Consider the following 16,044-nt stretch of genomic DNA (forward strand, 5'->3'; position numbering starts at 1 on the left):
ATAGTGTCCGTTAAAGAAATTCATGCTGATTTCAGCTAAAGGAATAGTTCAACATTTTGCACAATACGCATACTTCATCATGCTGAGAGTTAGATGAGAAGATCAATACAACTCCCAACACATCTAAATCTTTATGCTAAGATAATCAGCTGTGGGCAGTAGCTTCATATTTATTGTACAGAGAGTGGTGTCGATATTCTCATCTAAATCTGGGTAAAAATGGAAATAAGCACTTTACCCAAAATATCAAACTATTCTTTAAACATTCTGGAGTTAAGTTTCATTCAGCTCACATAATCTGAAATCACAGATCAGTTTCTCCTTTTTGTACGAATTTAGATGACAAGCTCCTTGCAACTTCCCCATGGGGACAGACCTTTTGTTTAATTTCACTTCCAGGCTGTCTTCTGGTAATTCAGCTAGAGGCTCATCTCTTCCAGATTTTAAGATGCTTTTTCTCTTATACCCTCAATCTAAAGGTAACTGTGAGACTCTGGCATTGATGCTTCTCATCCATTGTTAATTTACACCCCTCTATTTTGAGCTAAAGCCTTGGAACATGCTCAGATTCGTACGCAATAAAAACAAAAGAGGCTCCATATTGTCCCCTTTTCTCTGGAATATTAGCCTCTGGGGTTTCGCTAATACAAATCACATTTATATGATCTACTACCACAAACATGTAGCAGTTGTAGACAAGATTGTATGAGAGTGAGCCAAGCTAACAGAACCACATTTGATGTATTGTCATCTTTGTAACAGACAATAAAATAGTTCACTTTTTTGAAAAGTTGACTTTGAACTTTAATGACTGCTGTCCTTTCAGGGCTCCATAAATACAACAGACTCTCTGCCTGTCCACGTTCATTAAACGTGGTTTAGACCACTCTGCATGTGTGAGGAAGAGGTCCTGACCGACTTGTTTGGAGTTCATTATGTTTATGGAGAATTACACCATCCCCCTTCACCATTTTCTGACAGCAGAGAACAGACAAGAATACACATGCGCCCCCCCGGCCCTCCACCCCCCAAGCATATGTTTTATGTTTTGACAACATCGTCTGTCACAGTCACTGATCTCATGCATGGAATAAATCAAAGGTGTTATCACACTGCCATGAGAGTCAAAACCCAGACACAAAACAATCAGTACCTCCCAAGTGTTCACTTTTTCTATTTTCATCATGCACAAAGAAACACAGCGCGTCTCTAAAACTCCGTTTTATTATCTTGTTTTGATTCAAAGACACATTAAAAAGAGGATAAAAAAAGAAGTGTAAAAACAGGCTAAAACAAGTGTCACAAAATAAAACCTCCCAGAATAACTACTGGTACAGACCTATGCATGGCTTCTGTTCAAAGTGAGGATGGCATTCAGTCCTTCATACTATACACATTCAAATGGGACCATTCTGCAGTTTATCAATTAATTCTACCTGCAGAAGCAACCGCCTTGCATGTCCCCTAAGTATTTGTCTTCACACTATCATGGGGCCTCCTCCGTTTCCAGATGTCTTAAGGTCCATATTCCCTTCATTAACACCCCAGAGATGTTGAGGTCTCTCTCACATTGTGTGCAATCCAGGTTCATGTCCTCCCTTTGAACGTGTTCATGCAGGTGTAACTCCCAGAAAACTTGTGGATTTCTTCAAGTGCAACTTGTGGCATGAAGCTAGAAAGTGCAAAAAGACCAGAAATGGAGTGTTAAACATGAAACAATTAACAATTATTATTATTGATAAAAACAATAGGGATACACCGATCCAACTTTTTCGGTCCTGATACTGATAGCAATACCTGGGCTTTGGGTATCGGCCGAAAAACGATTACCGATCCAATACCAGTGTTTAATCAATAAGCTTTTTGCCTCACTGTGTGGAAGTGACTGATCATTCTTTTATTTGTAAAGAAACATCTGGCTTGATTTAAATATTGCTTTCCTAACAAATAAATACATAAATATACATTTACTGAATTGTTATTTATTATTAAAATAATAAATCGTACACCTAAAAACTGCAGTTAATGCAACAACAAATTGTTCAAAATTTAAACAGTAATTAAAATTCCAATATATAATGTATATAGAATATAAACATAGAATTGAATTGAATAGATCGGCTCCATTTTCACAGATACCCGATCCCGATATTTGAGTCAATATCGGCCCGGTATCCGATCCGGTATCGGTGCATCCCTAAAACACAAGAAAACCCCCCCCCAAAAAAAGTCAAATGAAAATTGTTTACCTTTTTAAAATGACAAGGGCATGCATAGTCCAGGGCAGGTAGAGGAAGGCCTTGTCAGCTCGGACTGCATCCACAGTCCTCTGGGCAACTACCTCGGGTTTGAGAGGGGGGAAGAGCTGCGGAAACCTACAAAAGATATAAAATATAGTAGTTTTAAGACAAAGTGATGGTCTTGCTGATAAAATTAAGAATGCATATTCAAGGTGAAATTACAGTGCAAAGTGCTTTAGCTAGCTAGACATGCTTTAATGGCAACATAACAACAAAGTTTAGATAAACTGTTGGTGTGAGCTGCCAAACTGTACATTAAATGTTTCTGATTGTACAAAACATTCTGTGTTACAGACGCAAAGCACCTTACACAGGTAAGCACTATTAGCCACAAAGGGGCAGACGGACTGACGATTGCTTAATGAAAGAGTAATTATGCAAATTATTATTGTTTTTTAAAAATAAACTTACACTTTGGAGGTTCCCAGAACCGACTGTTTTTTATTATGGTCTACTGGTCTACTCATTGCAGAGGAAGAGTCAAGTCTGTGAGACTGTAGCATACATTATCTGGTAACCATGAATGTCTGCGTAAAATATAACAAATTTAATTTCAATCCAACCAATAGTTGTTAAGATGTTTTACTCTGAACCACAACCATACAGAGGTGTTAGTGGAAAAGTCAGTGGATCGCTACAGTTAGTAGGATTCATCCTGTGGGGAACATGAATGTATGAAATATGGCAATCCATCCAGTAGTTGTTGAGGTATTTCAGTCTGGTTGACTGACTGACCTAAGAATTGACATCCCGAGAACCAGGGATGTTAATAATTAACCGTTTAACCGCTAACTGATTACGAATTTTGACCAATTAATGCTATCAGTGAAACGGTTTAAAAAAACTATTAAGAGATGTAAAAACAAGGAGGAGCAGCTTGTCACTAAAACAAGAATAGCTGGTCCACCTTAAAGGTGGTTTAAGTGTTGTTAACTTTGGCTAGCAGGTAGCAAGGGAAATTGGCTTGTGTATTGGGGCGTTGTAGCACTTAATTCACTGACAAATAGCCTAAATTGTACACATACTACACTGCTACGTTCACAGCTATAATGTTACTGCTAACTTCATACTCATTGTTGCACATTCGGTGGGCCGCCGGGCTTGCAATACACTGGCGGAAACCCTGACAAAGTATGCCAGGCAGACACACAGCTGACAACCTCGCAGCTAAACTTATTGATACGGTGGAGACTTACTGGGAAAGTGACTGCATGTTTCCAAGACAATGCACGCAACATTATGGCTACTAACTCTCTCTCCTGTTGGTAAATACTGGATTCAACCTGTTTGTGCATCTTTTATCATTGCAGCTGGGTGGCTGGTTAGGCAGTCCAACCATAGCGACAGGCTGCAAGCAAAGCACTAATCTTGTCGGTTAACGGTAAATGATCGGTTAACGAGTGACGGCTATCAGAAAAAAATTCGGAATTAGCATCCCTACATGGAATCATACGTGGGATCACACCAGCCGTGACACCAATGGGGCAATGGCCCCTTCCCTACTTCCGGCACCCTTGCTCGGACCACACCCATCTCAACTACACACCTGTGAAGTTTTGTGACTGCATCTTACATGGTTATGATACCATCGCGCTGACAAAATCTGTCAACAGGTGTCTCCAGGACCACATTTTGACGACATGACGACACACACACACAGACTCAGAGTTGAAAACAATACACACATATCATCTTTAAATACCTGACTCTCATGCCCTGGAACATCTCTGTATTGGTGTGGAAGGGCAGCACGGTGGTGCAGCCAACGCCGGGACAGTCCAGCAGGCCCAGCGTCAGACTCTCCATGAAGGCCAGCGACGAGGCCTTGGAGGTGCAGTAGTCTATGGCCCCAGGGATGGGAGACTGGGACAGGATGGAGTTTATGCACACCACGTGGCCATGCTGCAGCTCCAGCATCCGAGGCAGGAAGGCTTTTGTAGTCTGGCATGAGGAAAGAAGAAAGGGAGAATGAAGACGAGGTGGAAGGAAGCGTGGAAATAGAAGGTGAAATATATTCGGAGCGGAGTAAAAAGAAGAACAGACAAGAGAAACAGGCCCACAGTGTAACCACAGATTAAATTTCCATTTCCATTTAGTTGATAATTGCATTTCTGTCTGCATATGACATAGTCTTTTGATCTCCATTCCAAATAAAAATGCCATGAGTTCCAAAATCCTTCTGATGTTTCAGGGGCTGAGAGGCAATTTGGAAATACCCCACTTAACCTGCCATAATAGCGGTCATGATTGACAAGTCTTGGGGGTGCCTTCTGTATATAATGCCACACTATAATCAAAATATGAAAATGATAAGGATAATCTGCTGTGAGGAATTCCCCTACTCCGCCGTGCAAACTGCCTCTGCTTTAGTCTCTGCGAGTCTTACCCAGAACTGTCCCATGGTGTTGATGTGTTGGGATTTCAGAAGGGCGTCGTCATCGCTGTCCATCAGACTTTTGCCGTGCACTACAGCTGCATTGTTCACTAATATCGTAACATCTCCCACCTGAGATTAAAAAAACACAACATTCAGGAAAAAACAGTCAAAGATCTTATGTGCTTTCTCCCTGCTTTCATGAGATGATACAGTTGTGCTGCACCAGAGCTGTCAGCAATATTCCCCGCTCTTATTCAGATATTTCAGTTGAAGTGTAATCTATACACCAGATGGGAGACAGAGCCGCTCAGAGCCAATATACATACGGAGCAGACAGAGAGGCATCACAGAGAAATATTTTATGATGTGCTTCGCCGTGTGCAAACAGCGTTTCTCTTTGTGCAAGTGGAAATATCTTTATAGCCGGCGTACCTTTTCTCTAACCACCTTGGCTTGCTTGTAAACTTCCTCCCGATTGGCCACATCACACAGGAAGTAATGGCACTCTGTTCCTGAGAGAGAGATCTCTTCTGCTGTTTCTTTGAGGCACTTTTCTGTCCGGCCCCACAGGATCACCTAGCAAAAAAAAAAATGTTTTAAAAGGGTTAGACACAAACAGAGAAACGCTCTACATTGAAGCGGTGCCGAGATCGGAAGCAAATCAAGTGACCCGTTGCTTATAAGCAGAACAAAAAGGGCTGTTTTTACAGCCAGTCATCAACAAAACATGACGTATGTTTTGCGCAATTTTTCTGGCAGTGAGACTTGGTTTGAGATCTTTGAGCAACGCTGCTCTTTTCATTCAGAGAACAGAGAGGTCATTTTCACTCCAACAAATAGTTTTCGTGCAAGATTAAAGGCTTGGGGAGGGGGCAGGGGGGGTTGTGCTGTGTGAATGAATTGTCTCTTCATCCACCCGGAGACTAAATGAAGGCCGGTCATTTGAGCAGGGAACACGGGGTTGGATGGAGGTGGGGGGACTAGTGATTGGGCAATTAGATCTGTCAGTCTTTGGGGTCAGGGAAAGGTAATGAAATCAGGGGGTGAGCCCTCCTCATCTCTCAAACACAAATTCTCAAAGAGATTACACGGCCTGTTGGGCAGATGAGCCCCGTCATTTTCTGGTCAAGGGAATCTGAAAACAGTGCATGTGTGAAGCGCTGAGGACGCCAGTGTGGGATTTGGCCGGTCGCCCGTGACCAAGGTTAATATTTGAGCAAAAAGTCTTCTGGAAAGTGATCTTGTGTATGCGAGGGACAGAACGACACAAAAGAAAAGCGTGTCTCTTGCCAGTTGCAGTAGCTCTATATGATCACCCGTTGTCTTTTGCACGTATTGAAACTCATCTCGCAGAAACAGGACACTTTCAGACAGTGTCAATCTTTTTCAAATTGACTCAGCATTTGTATTGAGCCAAACGTAACATACTGGTAATGACAGTGTGTCAATTTGCAAACCCTTTAGAATCACTAAATAACTTTTGTAATGTAGCGTTTGTGTTCTGTCCGATGGTAATAGTTGCAGAACCAAACCAAACACAGAAATACAGACACTGTTAAGTTTTAGGGGACGTCAAAGATTACAGTCTGGAATGTGTTCTTTTTATTTCCTTATCAGATCCGAAGCAATAAGGGCTCACCTCCGTCCGTGAGCGGCCTTTGTTTGAGTTACTTCTGATTGTTTTTTTTTTGTTTGCTTCATTTGCAAGCCCATTTGAGTAATCAGCGGAGGCAGACAGGTCTTGATAAATAACTGAAAGCTTTTAATAGGATTTGAGCCCTACAAACAAAGCTGACAGCTCTCATTAAAAGTCAGCACTCAAACTGTGCTCTCCTGCTAAAATGTTATTTAATTAATTAGGTTTATCACCCCCGTCACAACACACAGGACGCTCAGAACAAACAAGCATTGGCCAAATTGCGATCTGGATAGAAATGGTAAGAAAACAAGTTTTTTTATTGACCTTGCACGAGCCCCCTCCACCCCCCTTCACTATCAGTGATTGTTCTAACTAGGCGTGCCTAATGGGACTTCACATGCTGTAAGTAAAAGCCCTCTAATCGACAAATTAAAGTGGCAAAGAGACCTTGACAGAGAGAGATGCCACTCAATACTGGCTGTGGCGTGACGTCTCCGTGTCCCCAGCAGCTCCAGCTGAATTACAGTGATACTCTATCTCTCAGGTCTGAATGTATGGGTGGGTATGAACCCTCCTTTTCACACCCATTGTATGGGCCAGCAGAGAGGCAGCACACAGAGGGGGCAGCGGGAGTTCAGGAGGCAGTCGCCTGCCGCTGTCTAATTACTGCGGAGACAGCAAGGTCAGTTGCAGGGCAATACCCAGCTGGGAGCGGTGTGCTTCCCGCCTCCAGCACAACACACACACACGCACACCCACCCACCCACCCACACAAACCTGTTGTCAGTGCCACGGTTTGGTTCATCTCCCTTGCAGTGATCTCTTTATGTAATGTTTACAACCACATAAAAATCAATGTTGTAGAGCTGTTGTCATGGTACTAAAAAATACTTTGAAACGGAGCTTCGAAGAAACAGGCTGTTTAGATGTCATCTATTTACTGGCATTGTTCTGAAAGCCCCCTCGCCGTGCTCTGAACTTGGATGCTGCGTTTGAAAAATACTTTGGTCTGGTTTATTGTTTCGGAGCTTCGTTCTGCAACGGTTCCCCGCTAATAGCGGCACAATAAGACCTGGCTCCCCTCCTGGGTCCACCGGGTCTCCAACACGCCGGTTTCTTTCCTCAACGCCGCAGTTAAGTCTTCCTCACACCGTGAAAACACCAAAGCCCGAGCAGAGGGAAAAGGAAATTCCGGCTGCCAATCACAAAAGGGCTCAAACTGGGGTGAGCGCAAGTTCGCGGAGGTTAGCCCCATTCATAATTACCGTCCTATTTCCTTTTAGCATCTCTTTAGGCTGGGAGTAATTGTCATACACATTACCACAGGTGTTGTTTTCAAAGCCTTCACACCTAGATAATACCCAACAATGGGGTGCTGAAAAGCATGGTGACGTCCTTTGTTGTGCAGCTGCAAAGTAAAGCTTTTAAAACCCACTGGTTTCTTCTTGCTCGTTCCCCAAGGAGATGGCATTGAAAGACAGAGGGAGGCAGTTAGTGTTTCATTGAGCTTTCAGCAATGTTTTCAAGCTGCTAAAATTGCGCCTTAAGAGAACATCCGAGATGCGGCGAGTTGTCACACATGTACGGATAATTACAACCCTCTGCTTGCAGCTGGGCCGCTCAGTGCTTTCTACCAGGGAAATTATACCACCACTTTGACGACTCACGTCTGAGGTGATCAAAAATAGCGCTACTCTGTATTAACACATTACTTCTAAAGGGACACCAGCGGCTCATCAGCCACTCAGCTGTGTAATGTTCACCCACTGGATTGGTAGACAAACCGAAGCTGGGAATGATGATGGGAACAGAGCCTGACCTGGTGATGAGGAACTGTCTATGTAGCCACTGGAGCATTTCAGGCCCAAAGGACGGATCCTTGTTAGGGGGGGGGGGGTGAGGGATGGGGAAGGTGGGGCGAGATGGGAGGGTGCATAGTTTTGACGAGTGGGGTGCTTCTCTGAAATTGGCAGGACTGGATGAATTACTTTTAATATTGATGAGAAATTTAAGGGTTTGCAAATATGCAATCCTATGGATCAGTCTAACTTAGCAATGTAATCAGATAACTTTTGAATACCGAACTCTGTGCTTTGTACTGCTGAGTACCGATTCACGTTAAATCAAATTTCCGTACCTGAGAGCGCATCTAGGCGAGAGAGTATGAGCCGCAGCAGAGCCGCGCCTGAAACGTGATCTATGTTTGCCGCACCCGCGAGTGTCCACATGGCCAAAGTGACGTCACACCATCAGACACAACCCGTTATGGGGGTTCCGTGCGGCAGGTTTTCGAACTACGCAGAAGCAGGTGGGTGAAGAAAATGGAAATCTTTGAGGAGCTTTGAGAATGTCTATTTGCCACGAGGAGAAACCCGCACAGAGTATTAAAGATCCAAACGTTTCCTCAATTCAATTCCACATCAGCTCGTATCCGTGTGACCGTCCTCGCGGAAAGAATAACTAAGGCTTTAGTGTGTGCCGCGAGGACGGCGTGTGCGGCACTGGCAGAGAAAGACAGGGAGAGAGACTACATCACCTGAAAGCAGTCGCAAGTGTGGTCACTACACAGACAACGCTCGCTGCAAAATTTGTAATGCGAAATACAAAGCTGGTCAGGACAACATGTCTCACACGTGCTTCCTTCGAGACACACATGGCAGCTTTCTCACGCTATGCCCTGGTGATGGACTTTGGCAGGCTGGACGTTGTAGGGACGTAGGGAGGGGTTTTCTTTTGTGTGGTGTGTAAAATGTTCTAAATAAATAATGTGAAACTGAGAAGATTGAACTCATTTTGTACAACTGAAATTACATTTTTGTTATTGCAGAGAGTACCGGAAAAAATGTACTATTGGGTGCAGGAACCGGATTCAAATGAACCGGTATCGGTACAAATGTGAATGGTACCCAACCCTACTTTTGGATCCTCTTAGTTTTAAACTCGATAGAATGGACATATAGACATGGGTACAATTCACCTTCCCATCCAGCTGGGAATCCGAACTTCAGTTTCATAGTAAACATTTCACAATTATCAGAATTCTGACCTATTTTGACCTTTGTCATTTGATTACAGTGCATTTCAGTTACTGTATCAGATGTATGACTAATCCAGGATAATGTAATCTCTTCCACCCTAACCCTTTTTGTTAAGTTGTTTTTGCTCATTTAGTTTTGCATACACTCCATAAAAAGGCATATCATGTCCTCTTGAAAACAAAACCTAATCTGGCTTTTATTAAACACATTATGGGGGCTTTTTTCTGCTGTTGTGATATGTTGCCAGATTTTACGACAGTGCGAGCTCAAAAAATGGCAAGAAACTATAATAGGGGTAATAGTAGTGCAAGTTATTGTGTGTGTGTGACTTTGGAGCAGTTTCAGTGAGACTTTGTTCACATATCCTACCCCCCACACACACACACTCCAAAACACACACACACACACACACACACACAAATCAATGCCTTTAACACAGCCCAAATCTGTAGATAATACACTTTCTAGACATGGCAGTCATACCAGAATCACCCAGACCTTTAGCAGGATGAATGTCAGCTCCAGCTCTGCACTTAATCACATCAATCAGCCATAAAGGCTGCCCGGACCTGCCCTCCGGTTGACCCAAGCTGTTGTGCAATACTTGAACCAAAATTGAGGGCATGTGTCTCCAGTCTCACCGGACCAACTATGCTACTTAGAGGTTATGATCCCAGCTTTCAGAGAACAGTGGAACAACAATACACTTGGGGCAAGCAGGGTGGACAGGGCTGCTACCTGAGGCAGGAGAGGGAGGTGTTTGTGTGTGATTCAGACTGCTCAACTACTACTGCTTGTTTTGACACTAAATATATATACTATATGTACTCATTGAGATTAAGAATCTCTTTTGCAAGAGAGATCTGGCCAAGACAGCAGCAGCACTTAAACATACATTAAAGTTTCAGACACTACACAACATAAAACAAATGCAAAATAAACACATAGCATAATATCATACAAAGCACATTAAAATCAAGTGTTTTGAAGCCAACGTGAAAATATTCAGAAACACAGACAGCTCATGATTGACTCTGCTTCTTCTAGGTCTTTCATTAATGTTTTTTTAAATTCATCAAAAGTAATCAGATTTCCCAGTTTCAACTTAGCTTGCAGTGTAAAACTGTAAGTGTAAAGTGTACCCAGTACTGTGCAGACCTTAGGTACAGATAATAAGTACAGGTCAGACCATACCATAACAAACTGCATGCAAAATAACTCCAAATTATTATAGAAGGAATGGAAGAAGAAGCAACGTGGGTGCAACAAGTTGTCTTTGCAGATGAAGTTACCTTTCTGGCCCCCTGCTTGGCAAACTCTTTGGCCAGGTGACGCCCGATGCCTCGTCCACCACCGGTCACCAACACCACCTCCTTGCTCAGGTCCTTCCTTCTGCTTGGCAACAGCGAAAACAAACTTGCCCTGACTATATAATAGAGCATTTGCACCGGGAAAAGACACATACGACACGCGCTCTTCAAATCCATCTCGAGAGGAGTGCTCGAAGTATATATATATATGAGGCTGTATTGTTTTTACGCAGCAAGTTTGCGCGCACCAAACTGATTTATATATATATATATATATATATATATCCTCTCCAGGAAGAACAGACAGAGCTCCTGCAAAGTTTTATCCGCATGCAAACAATTCTCGTCTGCAGCCTCAGAAGCTGTCGCATGAGTAATCCAAAAAGCAGAAGAAGTGTGTGAGCTCTGACATGATCACGCTCTGGAGATGAGTGAGTTCTCAGTCAGAGCTGCATGTCAACCTTCTGGTGAAGAGTCGCATGAAACGTGAAGTCCAGGCGACGCTCCGTGGTGTGCGCGCTGCTGAACTACTGCTGTGTTGTGTTGCTGTTCTGCTCTTCTATATATTAGCTCCTCTGCTCCTCTGCTGCGCTATACTTCCACTAGTGAAAGGACCTGGCTCAACCTAAAGGGGAGGTTTGTGTGGTGCATTAATCCTGATTGACATGTTAAGTGGGGATGAATATTTTTTTTTTTTTTTTTTTTGTGCCCGTCTGCTCCTGAGTGGTTGTTGCGTACTTTCCCTCTTCCCCCACCCCCTTCATGTGTCTAACAGAGGTGGTTCTCAATCCCTGGTCCGCGGCCCCCCCCAGCGGTCGCTATACCACTCACTGCGGTCCCACCAGGTGGGTGCCTGGGTGTTTTGTTTTTTTGGGGGGGGACTTTTATTAACTTAACCTCGTTGCAGAATAACAATGATGTTTCAATCAGTGACAGTTATTTAAGTCTGTTAGTTATGAAGGTATGGCCTTATCTAAAGTGATATATGATTATAGGCTACATAACAACATTTTCTAAAATATTGGATGATTTGTTTATTTGTTTATTTGTTTTGCACAATTTAAGACTATACAACATAACAAAAAAAATAAATGAATAATATACAGTGCAGGAAGAGGCAAAAAACCCACTGGGCTTATCTGAAGCCTCCACCTAGAGCCAATTAATATAAAGAAATAATAGATTACATAATAGTGATAACAAAAAATTAGGCCAAGATATATATAATAACAACAATAACAATACAGTAAATATATAAAAAAAGACAAGTGTGTGTGTGTGTTGCGTGGAAGTGTATGGTTAGTGTTTGTGAGGAGGATATTGATTTAAATATCTATAAAGACTTCTGGGAAATCGTAACCAAACAACATTGTGAGTGGGAAAAAATGAAAAACATAAAAACAGATACAGTACATGGACAACATGGGGAAAAGCATTTACAAGACAGCAATTAAATGACCCTTTAAGCGACTTTTGAAACATTTGACAGATGAACAGTTTAATGATAGATGTGAAAAGCTACTCCATAATTTGGTTCCCCTAAATCTTATCGAAAACTGACCTCTACTAGTGAGACATTCAGGAGGATGAAGATCTAGAGATTGACGAGTTGAGTAAGAATGGACCTGAGAATTAGTTTTAAAATAGGTCTTGAACTGCTCAGGTGGGTGCCTGGGTGTCTTGTTTGTTTGGGGGACTTTATTAACTTAACCTCGTTGCAGAATAACAATGATGTTTCAATCAGTGACAGTTATTTAAGTCAATGCAATATCAACAAGCAAACTATTCTTATGTAAGAGGGGCCAGATGGGGGGTGGTGTTTGGTCAAGGGCTTTATAAAAAAAGACTGAGGTCAACTAATCCTTACTCCAGCCCCCCTATTAATTAAGATAAACTAATAAGCAAACAGACAATGAATCAGCTAAGCACTAAACAAACACACAGCTGAGAAACCTGACGATTGTAACCATAACACTAACCCTCCAAATAAGGAACCAACGTATAGAAGATATAGATAGATAGATAGATAGATAGATAGATAGATAGATATGCACATCTGTTTCAAAATATACAATAACTGGAACATGTTTGATATGCTAAACTTTATATTGGGCAATCTGGTTTCAAATCTCATATTTTTTTAGTTATTGTATGTTTTATTTTACCTTTATTTTACCAGGATAAGCCCATATATTTTTTTAAATCTCTTTTACAAGGGGGTCCTGGTCCAAACCACATAAAAACAACAATAACAGACTTAAAAACAGAACAGCAAAACAACGTAAAAACACAAAACATTTCACATAAAAGCAACAACAGACTTAAAACCAACCAGAAAGGCTTCAGTGCCAGGACAAGTACACTCAAATAATCCTGTTCTGTTGTTTCTGTTTTCAAAATCTTGCAGGTTTATAATAAAATCTAGTAGCTCGCACCAAGATGAGGGTCCAAAAACTTGAAAAGCGCTTTCACCAAAAATAGTGCAGGTTCTGTATAATTAACGCGATCAATCTTTCAGACGTTGTAGCAGGCTCAGTTTTAAACCTAGAGTGATGATATCAGATGAAACTAGAAAGCCTTTTGAATCCAGTGGTACCAACCATGTCAAACTAGCTTGTCGCGAAGGAGGTTAAATAACGCTATAAACGTACGCTAAATTTTGGGGAGGAAAAACTGGCGTGGCCATTTTCAAAGGGGTCCCTTGACCTCTGACCTCAAGATATGTGAATGAAAATGTGTTCTATGGGTACCCACGAGTCTCCCCTTTACAGACATGCCCACTTTATGATAATCACATGCAGTTTGGGGCAAGTCATAGTCAAGTCAGCACACTGACACACTGACAGCTGTTGTTGCCTGTTGGGCTGCAGTTTGCCATGTTATGATTTGAGCATATTTTTTTTATGCTAAATGAAGTACCTGTGAGGGTTTCTGGACAATATGTGAAATTGTTTTGTGTTGTTAATTGATTTACAATAATAAATATATAGACTTTAGACTTCATTGACCTACAAGGGGAAATTCTCTTCCACAGCACTGCACTTGTCAGACACCAACACACACAACAGCATACAACAACACAGCAACAGTAACAGCAACAGCAATACAACAGGGACAACAACAGAAAATGACAGCAGTACGTACTGCGACGCCTGTTGTTTAAGGCGGCTATGACTGCGGGTATCAAGCTTTTACCAAAGCGAGCCCTATTGCACCTCAATGTTCTGTGCCAGTGCCCGGAGCAGGGCATTATGGTAAGGTGCTGATTGAGTGAATTGAAATGGAAATTCTGTCAATATTCGGAGATGAGTCCTAATGTACGTTGAAATCAAGATCTCAAACAGATGAAATGTCTTTGTTGTATTTTATTCTTGCAAGAAGAGGCACTGAGTCACACAAAGTCTGCAGAAGAGTGCACTGCAGGAGATTATTATAATGTGATTATACAGAAATCTACAACAGGGACTGTGAGAAAAGGAGTTGTTTTACACAGATAAGGAGTTGTTTTACTCAGACAGTGTCCCAGTAAAAGTCAGCACTCAGTACTTTCCCACTACATGAGACGAAGAGCACACAGACAGTAACTTTTCACTGTTGCATAAAGAGACATCACTACATACAATGTCATTTTCCATTACAGGTTGTGTATTAAATACTTGACAAATCTCCCTTTAAGGCATTTTGAACAGATACAAAATGTATGATTCATTTGAGATTAATCATGATTAACTATGGACAATCATGCAATTAATCGCTTGACAATCCTAATATATATATATACATATACCGTATATACGTATATATTTATATACATAGTGGCACGTACATCTGCTGATGTGCCCTTGAGCTAGTTACCTATCTCCAGCCTCAATAATCTGATGCAGACAAACAAAATTGTAGCCTCATAATATATGTAAAAGTGAAGTCTGGGTGATTTACAGTATCAAGAGCTCATATATTGAATTGCAGCAAACATTCAGTTGTATAAGCATGGTAGGGTTGGTATCATACTGAGTGAACATTATGATTTGATGGTACACAGAATTCAGTGTGTCCCTACATTTGTAGCAGTCTCCTGTGTGCAAAGCCACATCAGTTGTTGCTGTGGTAACATTTTGTGTTTTTGAAGCAGACTATATCTCTCTGTGTGTGACAGTGCAATTTGGCAAAAAATAGGTCAGCCCAGTCTCAGAAGCTTGGCAGGGTGACGGATAGAAAAACTGCGCGAATACCTCCTAAACAAATCATACGAATTCATGAGCCTCAGACAAGATTCCAGTCTGTGATTTTTTGGCCCTGGCACTGTGATTTTTTACTGGGGTATCGCTGAATGCAGGGCTTTTTTCAGCAACTGCGATGGGTTTAAAGAGCAGCCTCACAATGGTTGCTTTGTGCTGGGCTCAGCTACTTAGGGAAAGGCACAGAGGCTCTCGGGGGCTGCTAAAAAACTCCAAGACAACACGAGTCCAGATGCCGTCTTCATTTGGGACGTTTTCTGAGATTTACAAAACGTGAACCCCAAAGTCAAGTTGCACTGGAAGCTTATAAGCCTAAAAAAGTATTCTCAGCTGAAGTCAAATTGAATATAAATTAGTGAATTTGCAAATTCACGAAAAACAAAGTCTAAAGACATCCATTACAGTGAGTGGCAAATGGGTTGAGGCTGCACGCAGAGTGCAAAAATGTAAATAGAGTATATTTCAGATGGCACTGTTTATTTATACTCATGCTATCACTGCCATCTACAGATCAGCCGTGAAAGTTCAGATAAGGGTGGTCTCAGTCAGCCTTCATTGGTAGCATCTCTGAACATTTTCCTCCATTAGATAGCAGACAATGAAAATGCCACTCGGTGCCGAACGCATCTGTAAGCGGCAGATCTTTCCTCAGTGCCAGGGGCATGAAAGAAAGCAGGGAAAAAGACACATTTCTGAGGAAATATTGCTAGGGATTGGAAGGCAAATTAATGGGTACAGTGAAATGTACCGGGCGGGCTCAAGCCCTTTTGGTTCCTTAGTCAAAACTCGGACCCCTGGGTTAGATTTCAACCCCCCAGAACCCTAACCCCGTAAACCGTAACACACATCAGACATCATAATGGTTGGGTTGAGACAAAAATTAAGATTTTTATTTTCAGAAATAACTGTTTATGTGTATAAATAACTGTTTATTATTATAATATAAATAAACTAGAGCTGTCAATTGATTAAAATATTTAATCGCGATTAATCATATGATTGTCCACGATTAATCACAAATGAATCGCACATCTGTTCAAAAGGGAGATTTGTCACGTATTTAATACTCTTATCAACATGGGAATGGGCGAATATGCTTGCTTTATGCAAATATATGTATGTATTTATTATTGGAAATCCAT

General features: G+C 41.7%; 1 protein-coding gene across 1 annotated transcript; it reads right to left on the bottom strand.

Annotated features, from left to right (window-relative positions):
- Positions 1 to 1,205: 1,205 nt before the first annotated feature.
- On the bottom strand, positions 1,206 to 11,561 carry dhrs3b (dehydrogenase/reductase (SDR family) member 3b). Its single transcript, XM_037786930.1, has 6 exons — positions 10,647 to 11,561; positions 5,110 to 5,253; positions 4,687 to 4,806; positions 4,003 to 4,241; positions 2,250 to 2,375; positions 1,206 to 1,672 (listed from the first exon to the last, which is right to left on the bottom strand). The coding sequence occupies exons 1-6, from the start codon at positions 10,839 to 10,841 to the stop codon at positions 1,588 to 1,590; spliced, it is 909 nt and encodes a 302-aa protein (XP_037642858.1). The 5' UTR covers positions 10,842 to 11,561; the 3' UTR covers positions 1,206 to 1,587.
- Between the last annotated feature and the right edge of the window lie 4,483 nt (positions 11,562 to 16,044).

The sequence above is a fragment of the Sebastes umbrosus genome, chromosome 1 (assembly GCF_015220745.1).
Source record: "Sebastes umbrosus isolate fSebUmb1 chromosome 1, fSebUmb1.pri, whole genome shotgun sequence".
Lineage (NCBI taxonomy): Eukaryota > Metazoa > Chordata > Actinopteri > Perciformes > Sebastidae > Sebastes > Sebastes umbrosus.

What these genes read in the sequence shown, in the direction of transcription:
- dhrs3b (XM_037786930.1), bottom strand. Translation starts at nt 10,841, where the DNA reads ATGGATTTGAAGAGCGCGTGTCGTATGTGTCTTTTCCCGGTGCAAATG. An exon ending in CCAAGCAGGGGGCCAGAAAG is followed by an intron (nt 5,254 to 10,646) that starts GTAACTTCATCT and finishes TTTTTTTGCTAG; the next exon opens with GTGATCCTGTGGGGCCGGAC. An exon ending in ACACCATGGGACAGTTCTGG is followed by an intron (nt 4,242 to 4,686) that starts GTAAGACTCGCA and finishes TCCTCATGCCAG; the next exon opens with ACTACAAAAGCCTTCCTGCC.